At 50.7% G+C, this 16,643-nt stretch overlaps 2 protein-coding genes across 2 annotated transcripts in view; both read left to right on the top strand.

The window, feature by feature from the left end:
- LOC128416946 (riboflavin transporter 2-like) overlaps positions 1-16,643 on the top strand; it is a 274,487-nt gene that overhangs the window by 72,751 nt on the left and 185,093 nt on the right. The window lies entirely within an intron of this gene.
- Positions 600-16,643, top strand: part of BOP1 (BOP1 ribosomal biogenesis factor) — a 64,023-nt gene continuing 47,979 nt past the window's right edge. The window contains exons 1-3 of the mRNA XM_053395039.1: positions 600-750; positions 2,149-2,337; positions 11,213-11,332. Coding sequence (XP_053251014.1) covers positions 706-750; positions 2,149-2,337; positions 11,213-11,332 — 354 coding nt within the window. The 5' untranslated portion in view covers positions 600-705. The remainder of the gene's footprint in view (positions 751-2,148; positions 2,338-11,212; positions 11,333-16,643) is intronic.

Genomic DNA, 16,643 nt, shown 5'->3' with positions numbered 1-16,643 from the left:
ATATTAAGTTAAGAAATGTGTAAGAAGTGATTAAGACGCAGGATTATCAGAGGTGCTGATGGAAGTCCAATAAGAATGTATTTGTGAAAAATTGTGTGGTATGTTTTATAATTTTGTATGTTAAAAACCAATTAAAAAAAATTTTTTTTAAAGGAAATTTCCCCCTTGTAACGAGCAGCTTTCTCTACGGACAGTTCTCATTTGGGAGGAAAAGAGTTCCAAAGTCAGCCCGGAAGGTGGTCTCCATGTGCGCGTCTACCTTCGTGTGTCTATGTGCATCAAGGTCCCTTCGAAGCCATTCCTGCGACCATAGACTTACGCGAGCGTGGCGCCTGCGCAGTAGCCGCGATTTATTTATTTTTTTGCAGCGCGGGCCTGTGGGGCGCATGCGCGGAGCCGAGAGGCAGCCCGGCGCGCGTGTGATGACGTCACAGCTTCACCTCTGACCTCTCCCCTCAGGTTTCCCCTCAGACCCCGTTTTCCCCGCCGGTATTCGAATCCTATCGCTGAGGCAAAGACGGCGACGCCGCCCGCCCGGAGGGAACCGAAGAGAAAGGCCGCTCGGCTGGGAGGCGAGGGCCGCGCGAAGGCGCGAGAGAGGGAGGAGGGGCGGGGCGTGCTCCTTCCCGGCGCGCCTGCGCACTGGCCGGCAGCTGGAGCGGCGAGCGCACGCGGCGGGGACGTGAGGCGGCTCTGAGGGGAAGCATGAAGGCCGCCGGGGGAGAAGGGAGCAGCCGAGGCGGCAGCCGGGTGAGGGCCGGGACGGCCGGGGGGGGCCTGGGAGAGGGGGGGGGAGAAGAGGGGCAGCCCCTCCCCCGCGCGAGACCCCCGGAGAAAAGGGGGGCGGGAAGGCCCTCCGGGAGTTGCTGGGCCCTCAGGGGCCGGGGACCTGGCCCGCCCCTTCCTCATTCCGGAACAACAGCCCCGCGAGGTAGGTCGGTCGGGCTGAGCCCCTCACGTGGCCCCGCGGAGGATTCGAATCCAGGCCTGCCTCAGCCCTTGCCCCGCTCCGCTCCCCGCTCTGCTGCTATGACTGAAGTGCCCTTCATTTGAGCACCACACAGTGATTTGCAAGACAAGACGTGAAGGTGCCTCACACCTCATGGCCCTGGCCCACCTGACCCAGCACTGCCCACTCTGACTGGCAGCCGCCCCCCAGGATCTTGCCACCATTCTGCAGCCAGGGTTGGGGCTGCCCGCCATGACTCTCCAGGTGCTTCTTGGGGCTCCACCTGCCACAGGGAGAACAGCCTCTCACTTATCAGGAGGCGGAAGGGCTCTCTGGGCACTTGGCACCATCCTCATCACCGTTACTAAAAAAATAAAAATGAATTCTTTTTGGAAACGAAGCCAGGGCAAGTTCTTTACAATACATCAAGCAAAACTGGGCCTTTTTCTTTGGCGATCGCTTGTAGCTGAGTAAGATTGTCTTCCATGAACACAGTTTTAACATTCAGTCCGTAAGTGACTGTGGAGGCCAATTCTGCATCCACACGTCCTTCCACAGTGGGGACATAGTTTTCTGGGTGGGAATTGATCACAAGGAGGGTTTGCCAAGCGTACCTCCCTCTTAGCACATTTTCCCCTTGCGTCCTGAGTTCAAGTGTCTTCAAAACCCATCACACCTTTGGCAAAGGCTGTTCTCCAATTGGAGCGGTCGCAGGCTAGTGTTTCCCAATTCTTGGTGCTTTTACTACGTTTTTTTAGATTTGCCTTGAGAGAGTCTTTAAGCCTGTTGTTGACCACCACCATTACGCTTTCAGTTTTTAAGTTTGGACTGAAAACTGGGTAGCGATGCTGGAAGCTGGGTAAAATTGTCTCAACAAGAACTGGGTCTAGCATTGCTGGGTGGGTGGGTTTGTTGAAGACAAGAGGCATATCTGAATGGCAGGGTATATGTTTCTGGTGCCCAAGGCAATTATTGGAAGGATGGTAATTAGTTATTGTCTCTGCAGGCTATTGACAACACAAGTGATGTTTGTAGCATTGTTTGGGAGAACCTTTTGGCCTACAAGGGGATGGTGATGATGATGATTTATTAAATTTCTATGCTGCTTTTCATCTGAAGATCACAGGGTGTCTTACAATATAGGGATTTGACACCGCTGCTAGTGCACTCTCCTAATGCTTTCTGTTTCCTTCTGGCAGCCTCTCCTCAGCATCTTTCCCCTCGAGGAGCAAGAAGGGCAAAGTGATGATCTGACAGACAGTGATGAAAGTGTATTCTCTGGACTAGAGGATTCTGGGAGTGACAGCATCACAGAGGATGAGGAGGAAGACCATGACAGTGGGGTTGGGGAGAAGTCAGAAGGCGTCTTGCCCCCTGAAAATATGCTTGTAAGTATGGCACTGTGTCTTTAGGTGATTCTTTTCATGTAGCTTTTCAGGAGGGAGGTTCTGGACAAAGAAATCACATACAGTGGACACTCGGGTTGTGAACGTGATTTGTGCAGGATGCACGTTCGCAACCTGCAGTGTCGTGTCTGCGCACACTTGGGTTGTGATTCGGCGCTTATGCGCAATTTAGCACTTCTGCAGATGCGCAACCCCCGAAACCCAGAAGTAACCCGTTCCGGTACTTCCTGGTTTCGGCTGGTACGTAACCTGAAAAAACGCAACCTGAAGCGTCTGTAACCCGAGGTATGACTGTATTCCTTCAGTGGCAATACTTCAGAGGTTGTCATCCTGTCACTGTTCTACACATACGTTGTGTTTCTTCATTTCATAGAATTGTAGAGTTGGAAGGGACTTGCAAAGGTCATTTAGTTCAACTCCTTCAAGGTAAGAATCTTTTCCCCAAGTGGGACTCAAACCCACAACCCTGAGATTAGGAGCCTTGTGCTCTGCCGTCTGAGCTATCCCTTCAGTTCATATGTCATGATTGTCATTTTGCAGTGAAGTTGGTTTTGCTTGGGAAGTTTCCCGTTTAAGAAGTTCAGGTGCACATACAATGTTAGGCAAGCTCAGCAGCTTCAAAGTTGTAATTAATGTTTTTCAGGTGATAGTATGCCACGCTGTGCAAGCGGTGTTTCACTTATGCAAGAGAACTTCCCTTTCCTCTTTTCTCCCCTGTGCACCCCCAAAATTGCTCCAGAAAGTGTATTCTGGGGGTGCGTGGAGGCTGCAGGAGAGAGGATGAGGAAGAGCCATTGTGCAAATGGGAGTACAGTGGTACCTCAGGTTACAGACTCTTCAGGTTACAGACTCCTCTAACCCAGAAATAGTACCTCGGGTAAGAACTTTGCTTCAGAATGAGAACAGAAATCATGCTCCGGCGGCAGCGGGAGGCCCCATTAGCTAAAGTGGTGCTTCAGGTTAAGAACAGTTTCAGGTTAAGAACGGACCTCCAGAACGAATTAAGTTCTTAACCCAATGTACCACTGTATTGTGCAGTTGGAACAGCAGCTTTGGATACAGCCCTATGTGAAGCATGCACAGTTCTCCGGTTGCTAAAATGTATTAGTAAGCCAAGAGTTTTCAGTTCCTGTGTTTTTTTTAACATTTAAGTTACGTCTGGAAGGGGTGCGGAAACTTCAGCTCAAGGTCCTCATTCCCTCATGGGCAGCCTTCCAGCGGTCACATGTTAATTGTGGGTGAAGCAAAGAATGTGACTTAGCTTTGTATGCTCTAGCCATGCAAAAGTAAAGGAAAGTGCACACACCTCCATCCAGGCCAGGAAGAGGCATTAGCACATTCAAGGACACCTTCCAGCCAGGAAACTGCACCTCAGGAGGTTGCAGAGGAGGGCAGGTAAGGGGTGTGGCCTGTGGACAGTCTCAAGGACTTATCAGAGAGGTGGCAAGGGAGGAGCTCAACTTCTCTACCATGGTTATAAAGGAAATATTTACATTTATACAAGTATACCAATTTTTTTTTTAACATAACATTTAAATCTCAATAAGTATGCTTTAATTTTTCTTCTCACATATTTTAGATCAAATACGTGTGTTGAATTGGTACAAAATGTTTAACCTGGGGTATCTTTTTTAGTTTTGCTTACTAAATACAAGTAAAATAAATGTGCTAAATTAGATTACCGTAGATTCCAGTGTATCTGGGCATATAAGACGACCCCCAACTTTTGCTGTTCAATTTTAGTCACCAGTCTAGCTGCCGCATTCTGGATTAGTTGTAGTTTCCGGGTCACCTTCAAAGGTAGCCCCACGTAGAGCGCATTGCAGTAGTCCAAGCGGGAGATAACCAGAGCATGTACCACTCTGGCGAGACAGTCTGCAGGCAGATAGGGTCTCAGCCTACGTACTAGATGGAGTTGGTAAACAGCTGCCCTGGATACAGATTTGACCTGTGCCTCCATGGATAGCTGTGAGTCCAAAATGACTTCCAGGCTGCGCACCTGGTCTTTCAGGGGCACAGTTACCCCATTCAGGACCAGGGAATCCTCCACACCTGCCCGCCTCCTGTCCCCCAAAAACAGTACTTCTGTCTTGTCAGGATTCAACCTCAATCTGTTAGCCGCCATCCATCCTCCAACCGCTTCCAGACACTCACACAGGACCTTCACCGCCTTCACTGGTTCTGATTTAAAAGAGAGGTAGAGCTGGGTATCCTCCGCATACTGATGAACACCCAGCCCAAACCTCCTGATGATCTCTCCCAGTGGCTGCATGTAAATGTTGAAAAGCATGGGGGAGAGGACAGAACCCTGAGGCACCCCACAAGTGAGAGCCCAGGGGTCTGAACACTCATCCCCCCCCACCACTTTCTGAACACGGCCCAGGAGGAAGGAGCGGAACCACTGTATGACAGTGCCCCCAGCTCCCAGCCCCTCAAGACGGTCCAGAAGGATGTTATGGTCGATGGTATCAAATGCCGCTGAGAGATCCAGCAGAACTAGGAAACAGCTCTCACCTTTGTCCCTAGCCCGCCGGAGATCATCAACCAGTGCAACCAAGGCAGTTTCAGTCCCATGATGAGGCCTGAATCCCGACTGGAAGGGATCCAAATGGTCCGCTTCTTCCAGGCGTGCCTGGAGTTGTTCAGCAACCACTCGCTCAATCACCTTGCCCAAGAATGGAAGATTTGAGACTGGGCGATAATTGGCCATCGTGGCCGCATCTAAAGATGGTTTTTAAAGAAGCGGTTTAATAACCGCCTCTTTCAACGGGTCTGGGAAGGCTCCCTCATGGAGGGAAGCATTCACCACCCCACGAAGCCCATCACCCAGTCCTTCCCGGCTAGCTTTTATAAGCCAGGGTGGGCAAGGATCCAGGAGACAGGTGGTTGGCTTCACTCGTCCAAGCAGCCTGTCCACATCCTTGGAGGTAACAGATTGGAATTGATCCCACACAACTTGACTAGACAGGACTGTAGCACTCTCCCGTCCTGGCCCTGCTCCCACGGTGGAGTCTACTTCTTCCCGAATCTGAGCGATTTTATCTGCAAAAAACTTTGCAAAATCATTGCAGGAGATCATGTGGCCCGTACTGGGCCCTGATGTCGCAGGTGGTTCCCCTAAATTGTGAACCACCTGAAAAAGTCTCCTGCTGCTGTTTTCTGCAGATGCAATAGAGGCGGCGAAGAACGTCTTCTTCGCCGTCGCTATCGCCACTTGGTAGGCTCGACGTTGAGCTCTAACCTGTGTCCGGTCAGATTCAGAATGAGTTATCTGCCACCGGCGCTCTAGCCGTCTCAACGATTGTTTCATTGCCCTCAGATCCGTGGAAAACCATACGGTACTTTCTAGAGGGCATAAGAAAATATCCCAACGTGAACTAATTATTGCTGCAAATTATCCTAATATGCCCTGGGGCATTTTCCAGATCAAAATTTTCTGGAAGACCCATATCACTGTCACATTGCAAGGTATCTTCCTGAGAAGCAAAATAAAAGGCTTTAAATAAATAACAAAGCGAACAAATTTATATGCATGTGCAGAGAGAGAGACATCCTCAGTGAAAGAACTCTGTTGCAACCTGGATGAGCTTTTCTCCCATTGAATATAAAATGTGCTTCCCTGGGGAAGAGCAGGGATGTTTTATTCTTGGTAAGGATATACTGAGGGGAATGTCCCCCCTGACATAATCATGCAGATACCTAAAGGAGAATCGACAATTGCCATTTAAATGTTTTCAACTTTATGTTTTATCCATGGTGTTTTGATTTTTTAAAGCTACCTTTAGTCCCAGTTCTGGGGAAAAGGTGGGATATAAATAAATATTGCCATCCCCAATAGCTACTAGCCGTGATGACTGTGTTCCACCTCCGCTGTCCGAGGCAGTAGGCCTATTAATACTCTTAATATTGGGAACTGCAAATGGGCAGAGTGCTGTTGAATTCATGTCCTGCTTGCAGGTTTGCCACAGGGATCTGGTCACCGTGAGAATAGAATGCTGGGCCATTGGCGTGAAGGAAATTCTTGTATCTGCTGAATCTTCCAACGTTCTGCTTCATTTCACACTCATGAGTTCCAGTGTTATGAGAGAGAGAGAGAAAAACTTTTCTCTGTCCACTACCTCTATCCCAGACATAATTCTATAAATTTCTTATTGTGTCCCTCCTTACTCACCTTTTCTCAAAATTAAAAAGTCCCAAACACAGCAACTTTTATTCATAGGGGACTCAATCCATCCCCTTGATTATTTTGATGGCTCATTTCTGAACCCTTTTTGAGATGAGGTGACTAGGCAAGCTTTTGAATATGTGGATTGACGTGCTTACTTGAGTAACTGGTTTTTGACAGGCCTCCTAGTGTGGTTGGCATATTTGCATTCGCATATTTGCATTCCTATTAGGACTCCCTGATACATTGATCTGTGAGGCTTTGCTGCTATCCGTGATCCGACCTGTTTTGCCTAAGAGAACATGTCAGTGCTTTTCATGCTCTGGCCTTCCTGTTGCAGCTGAGCTGAGCAGCTGCTTTTGGCGCGTGGTGCTCACTTCCCTCCCCCAGCACACAATTTTTCCTCTGGCTTGGCTTTAGACAGTAAGTTTCTTCAGTGTCAAGAGCCTTATGCTCTGTGCATTGTAAATAAAAATAATAGCAAATATATAGATATATATATATGCGCAAGGCCTCTCTGCTTCTGTCATCAGCCTTATTCATCAGGGCTTGGCAGTCAGTCAACTTGGCAGGGATCCTGGGGAGCATGAACGTGTAGAACGGAATAGACAACCATCAGCCGGCGATGGAGATGGAAAGCTCCTGTGCGTGCTGCAGCTCTGCCGCGTGCTCCAAAGTTGGGAATTCTTCTATATAGTTACTGGTGGGTCTCCTTCCTCAAGGCAGAACCTCCTCTCTTGTGCATAGGAGCAGGAGGAGGTGGAGGAAGCAAAGGAAGATGCTTCACCCAGGGCTTAAGAAACTTCCCTTGATTTTGCTGGCTCAGGATGGATAAATTTGTGATAAACAGATGATTCTTTGTCCCTGGAAGGCTGTCTTAAGTTGCAAGCATGCACAATTCTGTGGAGTGTTCAGACACAAAACAGCGGGAGGCAAGGCAGTTTCATCTTTGGAAAACTCTGGCAGGCCTTCAGCTGCAGTGGCCAGCTTTTGCCTGGGTAGTTCATTGGGCGACAGGCTGCTGGCCTAAGGAGCCTGGGTGTCATTGCTGTTCTGTTGTGAAGCTCAAAGGTTGGCCTTGGGCACATCCTTGTCTTAGCTTAACCTACCTCACACAGAGTTAGAACTGTAGAGGCAATATATGTGTGCTGGCCTTAGCTCCCTGAAGGAAGGGTAGGATTCAAGTTGCATATAATAATGAAGAGGGCACTCGACTTCACAGGCCTCCTGGGAAGCCGGGTGGTAAGGAAGAGAGAAACTTGCATCCCTCTAACCTTGACAGGGAGGGAGTTTGGTTCTCTTCCAGTTGGCATTGGAGAGTTCAATGGGACCAGCATCCTCTGCGCAGAGGAGCTCAGTCCTGCTAGTCCTGGATTTCCTTGGTGATGCCCCAAGGTGCCAAAGAGAGAATTGAAGAAGCACTTGTAGGGCTTCTGACGAAAAGGCATTTGCCATGTTAGAAGAGTTTTCATGGTGGACAGTACAAATGTAATAAATACTGCAGCACAGTTTTCAGATTAAAGGAGTCGTACAGACGGTTACCGAAAAGCAGGGAAGAGTTGCAGAACAGTCCCTTGTGCCGCCCGTTCAATAACTGAATTGTCTCAGTGGCTTCCTCACAGGCGGTTTGCTGATGGTGAAGTGAGTTTTCAGCACCAGCCAGTGCTTCTCACCTGGCCACAAGCATTGCTGAATCATCAGATGCAGGCACAGCAGCTCACAGCCTGACCTCTTCACCTCGGAAGCCCTGGCTGCCGCAGCTGCTGCAATTACTCCTTCCGATTGCTTTTCCTGGCTGTCTCTCCTGCCCCTCTGCTCCCACCCTGCACATTCCTTTTGGAGTTGCATGCTGCCCTCTGGTGGCCTCTTTGCCCACCTTCCTGCAGGAGCCTCTGAACTGACTGCTCAGGGCAGGAAGCAAGGCCCCGTTTTGTGTCCATTTAGCAAAAATGCAGAGAGCCAGTGTGGCTGTAGAAAAATCCAAGAGCAAGACTGCTGTACAAGAAGGATGGTTCCCAGCACGTATCCAGGCTAGGTGTCACCAAGGGAATTCAAGGGAAATCTTTGATATTCCTCTTGATAAAAGCTGCTTGGGAGAACCTTACACTTCATCCCACCTAAGCAGAGAGCCCTACCCTACATCTCAGGAGGGTGGCACAAGCCTGCCCCTCCATCTTGAAAATGAACAAATGAGTCTCAAAGCATGAGCCTTGGAACGTTCTGCCAGAGGAGAAGCGCTTGCTGGTGTTGTCTCAATAACCCACATCAGCCTGCCTTGTCCTAGCTCTCTTCCGGCTGATTGCCAGAGGGACATGAGCGCAGCAACAGGAAGGGGAGCTTGGTCATTCTAGGGGCGCTTTGGTTTCTGGGTGTCTCCACAGCAGCATTGCTCAACATGTCCTGTTCTGGAGGTGCGCTGAGAAGCAGCTCTGGTGCCTGTAAGGGATGAGGAACTGGGCCAGTCTTGCTAGGCCAGGGTGCCCTTGGCAGTGACCCTGGGCCTCCTTGGCATGACCTGGCAGGTCACCAGGGTGGCTTGCTGCACCAGTGGCCCATTTCTGCAGCATGGGGCTCTGCTCCAAGCTCGTGGAGTGTTGGGAGGAAGGAGAATTAGGGGGGGGGGAGAGCGGGAGAGACAGACAAAACCTTCGCAATGCCAAAAGCCTGGGAAAAAACTTACCTCCGATCTCCTTTTTTCAAAGACTTTAATAAAGCCTTTGTTTTTGCTGTAATCCCATCTTCTAGTTGGCCCTGTACTTTCTAGGCCCCCAGCCCCACTTTCTCTCCTTGGCCAGAAGGGTGGAAGTCAGAGAGGGGGGCAGAAAGGGCTGTGTTATGGGTTGCGTACAGCAGAAGGTGATCACACACTGTGCAGATTTTACTGCTCCCAGGAGGGGTGCTTTGTAGGGCTGCTTTTCTGATTATTCTGTCAAATCCTCCGGTAAAGCCCACTCCAGGCTGGGTCCCCTCTGAGCGGGGGAGGAGGGTGAATCTCTTTAACAGGGAAGGATGTGCAGTTCTGCCTGCACCCGCACGCCAGGCCAAGGCGTAGGTGCAGTCTGGAACGCCAGGCCCGTGGGCTGGAATCTGGCTGGGGCTGGATCCTGTCCTGTCTCAGATCCTAAGAAGAGCCCTGATGGACCAGACTAAGGTGGTTCCATCTAGCCCAGCCTCTTATGGCCAGGAGTGGCCAGCCAGATGCCTTCAGGAAGCCCACAAACAAGGCGTAGAAAGTAGGAGCCTTCTCCTGCAGTTATTGTATATGCAGACGCCTGCTGCCTCTTAGTTCATGGCTGCCGATAGGCCAAGCCATCTAAAGTACGGAAAGTTTCCATTCTGTCCATGCATAAAGCGTAGAGAGCACTGCTTGATGTGTCATCTGGGGTTTGCGCAGTATGGTCTAGGTAAGCCTTCCCCAGAAAAGTGCCCTTTGGCTGCTTTGGACTACAACTCCCAACTGCCCTAGGCGGCCTAACCTTTTATTGCTGGGGCTGATGGGGTTTGTAGTCCAAAACAGTGGGGGACTCCCACCTTGAGGGTGACCTATATGCAGAATTGTCCATCTACCTCCCTGACTTTACATAAGGAGACGGCCATCACGACATCCTCTGACAACTAACTTGGGGGATTCATTCTGCATTCTGCAAAGAAATGCTTTCTGTTGTCTGTCCAATGGCCCGTCTTGTCCAGCATCCTGTTCTGACAGGAGACAAAGAGATGCCTGCAGGCAGGACGTGAGCAAAGAGCCCTCTCCCCGCTGTGGTTTCCGGCAACTGATATTCATTCAGAAGCCTCCCAGGTGTGGAGGTGGAGCATTGCTTTCATGGTCCCTCCACCTGTGGAGGCAGAGAATAGCCTCCATCATGACTAGTGGCCTTTGAAAGCCTTTTTTCATGAATCTGTCTAATCCTCATTTAAAGGCATCCAAGTTGGTGGCTGTCTCTTAACTCCTGTGCGAGTGAGTTCCACAGTTTAACTATGAGCTGCATGAATAAGCACTTGGTTTCATCTGTCCTGAATCTTGGAACATTCAACTTGATTTGATGCCTGCAAAGTTCTAGTGTTATAAGAGAGGGATAAAACTTTTCTCTGTCCACTTTCTCCATGCTCAAATATCTGTCGCATGGGACTGTCACAAGGAAGAGGGAGCAAGATTGTTTTCTCCTGCTCCGGAGGGTAGGACTCAAACCAATGGCGTCAAGTTACATGAAAGAGATTCCAACTGAACATCAGGAAAAAATGTCTGACTGTAAGAGTTGTTCAACAATGGAACAAACTCCCTTGGAAGGTGGTTGACTCTTTTGGAAGGTGGTGGTTTTCAAGCAGAGCTTTGATGGCCATCTGCCATGGATGCTTTAGCTGAGATTCCTGCGTTGCAGGACGTTGGGCTAGATGACCCTTCCAAATCTACAATTCTGTGATTCTGAGATTCTCCTGGGAGAGGGTGGCTGCAGGTCTCAACTTTTTGTGGACTGCAATGATTTCTTTTTCATGTGTTGAGAGGGAGCACTAGGATGTACGTAGTAGAAGACCTTAGCCTATAGCCCAAGGCAGGGAGGACCTCACTACACTGAGTGTTCATTGCTGGCCATTTTGTGTAGTTAGGGAGGTCTCCCATGCAATTGTGTAAGACACACAGCCTCTCGCTGCCTGTACATGGTAACTCTTTCTGCCATCCTGCTTGTCTTTCAGGCTGAAGAGGGTTCCAGGAAGAAAGTGCGATCGCACCGTAAGATCAAGGGCACAGAACACATTCCACAGGAGGAGCCACTCTTGCAGAATGAATATGTGGAAGACAGCTCCGATGAGGAGGTAAGGTGGTCTCCTGTGTTACTCTGTGGGCAGTGATGGCTTGCCAGGCCATGCGATACTAAACAAATCAAGGTCTCCTGCTCTTTGAATGAAAAGTGAGTTGTGTTTCCTGTGTGCTTTTTCAACCACTCCTGACCCAATTTTTCTGTCACATGGACATTTGGCTGCATGGGTTACACTGATGTTTGTTCTTTACAGAGGAACTGGGGGGGGGGGGGAGAGACTGACTTGACATCCTGCAAGAAGCTTAAGAGCAGTGGATGAGGCTGTGAGTCACACACAGGGCCCAGAGAGGTGGATTATGGGGTGGCTTCAGGGCAGTGAGAAAAAGCCTGGTGGAGGGGGGACAATTAGGTTGGCTTGTGCCTGCAAAGCTGCAAGAGGATGTGTGTGGGATTTGAGGCAGGAGGAGGACCATTGTTTACCTTCCCTCAGCCAAAATGTAAGAGGCTGCACTTTTCTGGGCTCGTGGTCTGAGAAAGAAAAAAACACCCTGATGGTTTAGTGTTGAACTCTTAAGTGACTGGACTAAATTCCAGGTGAATGAGGAAGGTAAATGGTGGTAAACACAAGTGAGGAAAATATTCACAACGCTGAAGAGAGGATAATTGGATAGACGTCGCTGCAGAAAAGGGTCTGGAGGTTACAATAGGTAATGCACTTTGAATGAGCCCTTGATACTCTTGTTGCAAAATTGCCAAGACCTCTTAAAGTTGTATTCTTTATTATTATCAACTTTCTATATCGTCCTTCATCCAAGGATCACAGGGCAGTTTACAAAATAAAAGCACAAAAATACAGACCATTGTGACAAACAAAAACAACACCTCCCCTCTGCACACACGCAGTTTAAAAGGCCGTAGATTGCTTAATTATCCAAAGGCCTAGGAGGAGAATGTTTTTGCCTGGTGCCTAAATATATGTAAGGAAGGTACCAGGCAAGCCTCCTTGGCGAGAGCATTCCTCAAACGGGAGCCAACCCACAGACCTGCCACAAAAGATGCTGATTTCAGGGGACCAGGTCAGTTCATATGGGAAGAGGTGGTTCTTGAGAAGTTGCGGTCCTGAGCCATAAACTGCAGAAATCATCATGTCCAAGGGCAGACACCTAATCAAGTTCTGGGTGCTCTGTTTCTAGGCAGTTCAGAGCAAAATAGTGGGAGACTGTAAAGAAAGACCTCAAAAGAGAGGCAGGAGCTCAGTGTGGTGTATTTAGCCTGCACAAAAAGCGAGCGGGTGGGAAAAATACTGCTCCTAGCAGGGTGGAAAGTTCAGAAGTGTGCAAAGAAATAGGGAGGTCTCTGAGTTTGAGACATTGGGGCAGAATTGTTCCAGGGTGACTGTTGTGGCCTGAGTGTCATGTAGCTCTGGTGAGGCACATGGACACAGCTGTTTCTCTTGACAGAATCAGCACAAGGAGGTGTGTTTTTGTTGTTGTTTTTACAAAAGTCTACTTTGTAAGACATAATTGAATTATTTGTTGGCATTTTAGTTGAAGAAGACAGGGATTTCCTTGCTGCCTTTGTCATTCTTGTGGAAACATCTGCCCTGAGTAATGTAGTGGAATAACTTGTTAGTTCCTTCTCAGCAAGCAGAATGTGGGTCAGCATTCCTGACCTCCTGTCACCTCCCGAGTCCTTGAACTCTCCCAGTTTCTGGCTGAAGCTCCCTCCCCATTCCCCTGTTCCACCAGCCTGCCATTGGTTCTCTCCAGTTCTGCTTTCCCAACCAGCAGCCTGATCTCTTCCCCACAATGCCTGCCACAACAGCATTAGCACTGCCTGTCATTCCTTTTTAGCAAGCATGTGGCTGCATTTGCAACTGCTTGCCTCCAGTTCCCATTCTTCCACCTGGTCTATCAGATTCCCTATGTGGTAGTTCCAATCTAAGCAACGGAAGCACCTTGAAGACTTGCTTAAAGCTGGCTGGGTTCGTCTTCTGTGAAGCAGGAAATGAGGGACATCAGGGGGGGCAGGTTTGTGAATGTTGTCAATCCAGAGAAGGACCTGATGGTGTTTACTAATACCCAAGAGCTGGATGGTAAGGAGTGCGTCCTGGAGGGTCTTCATGTCACTTTGAGAGAGGCTATTTGAATCGACAGCCAGTTGGGAAAGACTTGGGACAGGCTTCCCTATCAACTGCTCGTGTAGCTTTTAGTCAGTCAGAGCCAGCTGCCCAGGGTGACACAGAGGAGCGCTGCTTGCATATGGTGTTGTCTGAGTGGGATGATTATTTGGGGAGTCTGAGTGGGTGAGGCTACAAGAGAGCAGGGGGCTTGGACCTGGACTTAGCATCCCAAGGAATGAAATCCCTGCTTGCCTTTCTGACCCAGCAGAGTCATGCGTTCAGGGCATCCACAGACTAGAAGCCCACCTGGTCTGGAGCGGGAGCTGCGGAAGTGCCGGGTCTGGAATAGAGATTGAGAGCGTAATGAAATATATGGCCATACAAAACGCACGCTTGTGTAATGTCTCGAGCATTACCCAGGGACACAGCTCTTTCATGTCTGAATCCAAGGTCTCTCCCTCCCCAGCTGGTCCTATTTCAGGGCCCCATTGAGGGGAGCACTGATTCAGAACCTGTTGACATCAGAGAGGCTTCCAGTGGCTTTGTTCCTGCCTCCCTCTCTTTCTGTAATTGCATTTATCTCTCCTCCAGAAGAGTCTGGATGCTGCTGCTTCCTGTGCCCAGGACGTGCGCTTCTCGCTGTGCATTGTAACCCCAAGGCACAAGCTTGCTCCCTTGAACTCTAGATTGGCAAGGCCAGTGTCCCCAGTGCTTCTGGTTAGAGACACAAAGCTTTGGGTAATTAAAGTCCCTCTATCTTCAGGCTTGAGGACTGGGAGCCCAGAAGGTTGTTTCAAGGACCCTAAGGACACAAATTGAGAAACAAAGCAAAGAGCTTTGAACTCCTGATAGGTTGGAACTTAGAAGTGTGACAATCCCTGCTCCGGAGTCTTCCAGCCTCCATTCAAAGAAAAGCTTGATGATCACACTGAGGATAATAAAATGGGCGTAAAAACCCAGTGATGGAAGCAAAGGATGAGCTTCACCACACAACCCACTCACTTACCCTCTGTCTCCTGCGGAAAATAATGGGACTGGCCCCCATTGGAAACAGGATGCTGGGCTTGCTGAACCCGTAGCGTGACTCAGCCTGGCAAGTGTCAGATTGTGAGTGGCTTGGCGCCTGTCCTGCGCAGCTGCAGGCTTGGCAAAGTCCACCTTTGGGGATGGGCATAGAACGGAGGCGTGGGGAGAGTGAGTGGAATGAGTGCACGCGCACTCCTGCGGAGGAGCTGTTCTTCCTTTCCTATGCTCCGCCATCTTTCCTCTTGGTTTCCCCAGCCTTCCCCTTTCGGACCTGCCCTGCCCGGGGCTTTCTGTCTGGGCACATTCCTCTACCCATTTCCAAATGGAACGGCAAGTGGAGATGTTTTGCTATGAGGTCATGGATTTAAAAAGAGAAGCCCTTCTAGGTTTGCAGTTTGTCTCCTTCCCAAGGCAATTCTGTCCAGCTGGATGATTGTTCTTGCAGCTGTGCCACTAAGTGTTACCAGCCAAAGCAGCAGCGAGGAGAGCTGGCAATGGGTCTTTGCTCTTTGCTGGGCAATGCCAAGGCTTGCAAGGCAGAAGGTGTCCTGCCAGAAGAGGTGCCTTTTCCAGAGGCGGCAGTTGGGTGCAGCCCTTTCCCCTCACCCCCTGGATGTGCCTGGCTTGTGAGGTTTGGCCCGGCCGGGCAGCATCCTGTGGGGACGGGAGGCTGGCCCCAGGAGCCTTGGCCCAGGGCCTGGCTGGGACGAAGTGTGTTATCCACATCTGTGATTGTACACATAGGTATGCAGTTTGGGATCTGGTGCAGAACTGTCCTCTGATCTCTTGGAGTTTCCAAACTTGGGGCCGAGGGGAAGGGATCCAGGGGGCGTTCACAACTCTTGGTTCTTCAGTCCTGCCTACAGGCCCAGTGTCCCTCCTTTCCATGCCCTTTCCTCCTGGCATAGCCCTGTTTCCCTTCCTGATTATTTGCAAACCTGGTTCCTGTCTGCATCGCAGAGGTAGCAAGGTGAGCAGAAGTCAGTGAAAGTGTGCAAGTTGCTGAGTTGCCTTGTTGGCAGCAGAACTGGGCTTCCTTAGCAGGGAACGGGGTGGGGAGGGATGATTCTGCTTCCTTTCTGGAGCATGACTGCCCTGCTAGCAGTGTTGTGGCTCAGCTCCTGTTCACCTGCCTGCCCCCTCTGCAAGCGCTGGTGCTTCTCCCCCCTACGCCACCCCACCTTCGCTGCCCTCCTGGCCTGCGTGGGTTTGTGTAGCGAAGACTAGCAAGCAGCGGAGGGAGGCCCACACGCCTGCCCCTGCGCTGAGCACAGACTAAACTTCCTCCTACTGAGCTCCTGCTCAGTTGGCAGCCGCCGGCGTTGGGCCTGGCGTGCCGCCCAACTCCTTCTCTACCGTGTGTTCTGGGAAGAGACACAACAAAGTAAATTGGTTTCCTGGCGTGGCCTGGCTGGGCCGTCCCGGATAAGGCAGCTCTGCTCGCCTGGCCTCCTCGCAGCAGCGCCTTGGACCGTCTCCCACTGCACCCCCGCTTGGCTGCAGAGGTGGCTGCTGCACAGTGGGGAGAGCAGAGGTGCCGCCTGTGCAGCTATGTCCCCGTCAGGCGGAGGGCAGGAGCTGAGGAAATCCCCGGCCCCTTGCTCTTGCGCTCCTGCCCCTCCCTGCCCCCCCAACACTGCCTGTGTGTGCCGCACTTGCTTGCTTGCTGGGCAGACCGAGCGTTCCTCCCTCCCGCCCCTTCAGCTGCCCGGAGATGAATGGCCGGGAGCTGGAGAGGCTGTCAAGGCCTCGCTGGGAGGAAGCAGTTTGGGGCTCTTGTTTGGTTCTGCTTCCTCCCACAATGACTATTCCATATGTCGGTGGATAATGAATGACGGCGCGTTGAGTGCTCCTCCGCTAGCCAGCGGCTGTTCCAAGCCCACTTCCCTCCTTCATGGTGCAGCTGACCAGGAGGTGGGTGGCGGGGGGAGAGTGTGCAGCGCCTGGCAGGACGGAGGGAGCTCTTCTTTCAGTAGCTGATTAGCTGAGGGAGGGGGGAATCATTCAGAATGTGCTCCTGGCAGGCGGCTTCTTGAACTCCCTGCGCCACGAGCGGGCATGGCTTCCCAACCCACCAGCGCTCACAGCTGCTTCGGCCTTCCCTCCTGCAGACGGTGTGAAGCTCAGCAAAGCTGTCTGTGAATGTCTGCTTCTCTGCCAGATCCATGGCGGAGGGGACATGCTTTGAGGTGCTGCTGCTGCTGCTGAAATCCATGCC

Source organism: Podarcis raffonei, chromosome 7 (genome assembly GCF_027172205.1).
Source record: "Podarcis raffonei isolate rPodRaf1 chromosome 7, rPodRaf1.pri, whole genome shotgun sequence".
Classification (NCBI taxonomy): domain Eukaryota; kingdom Metazoa; phylum Chordata; class Lepidosauria; order Squamata; family Lacertidae; genus Podarcis; species Podarcis raffonei.
This window is presented reverse-complemented; position numbering and strand designations above follow the sequence as displayed.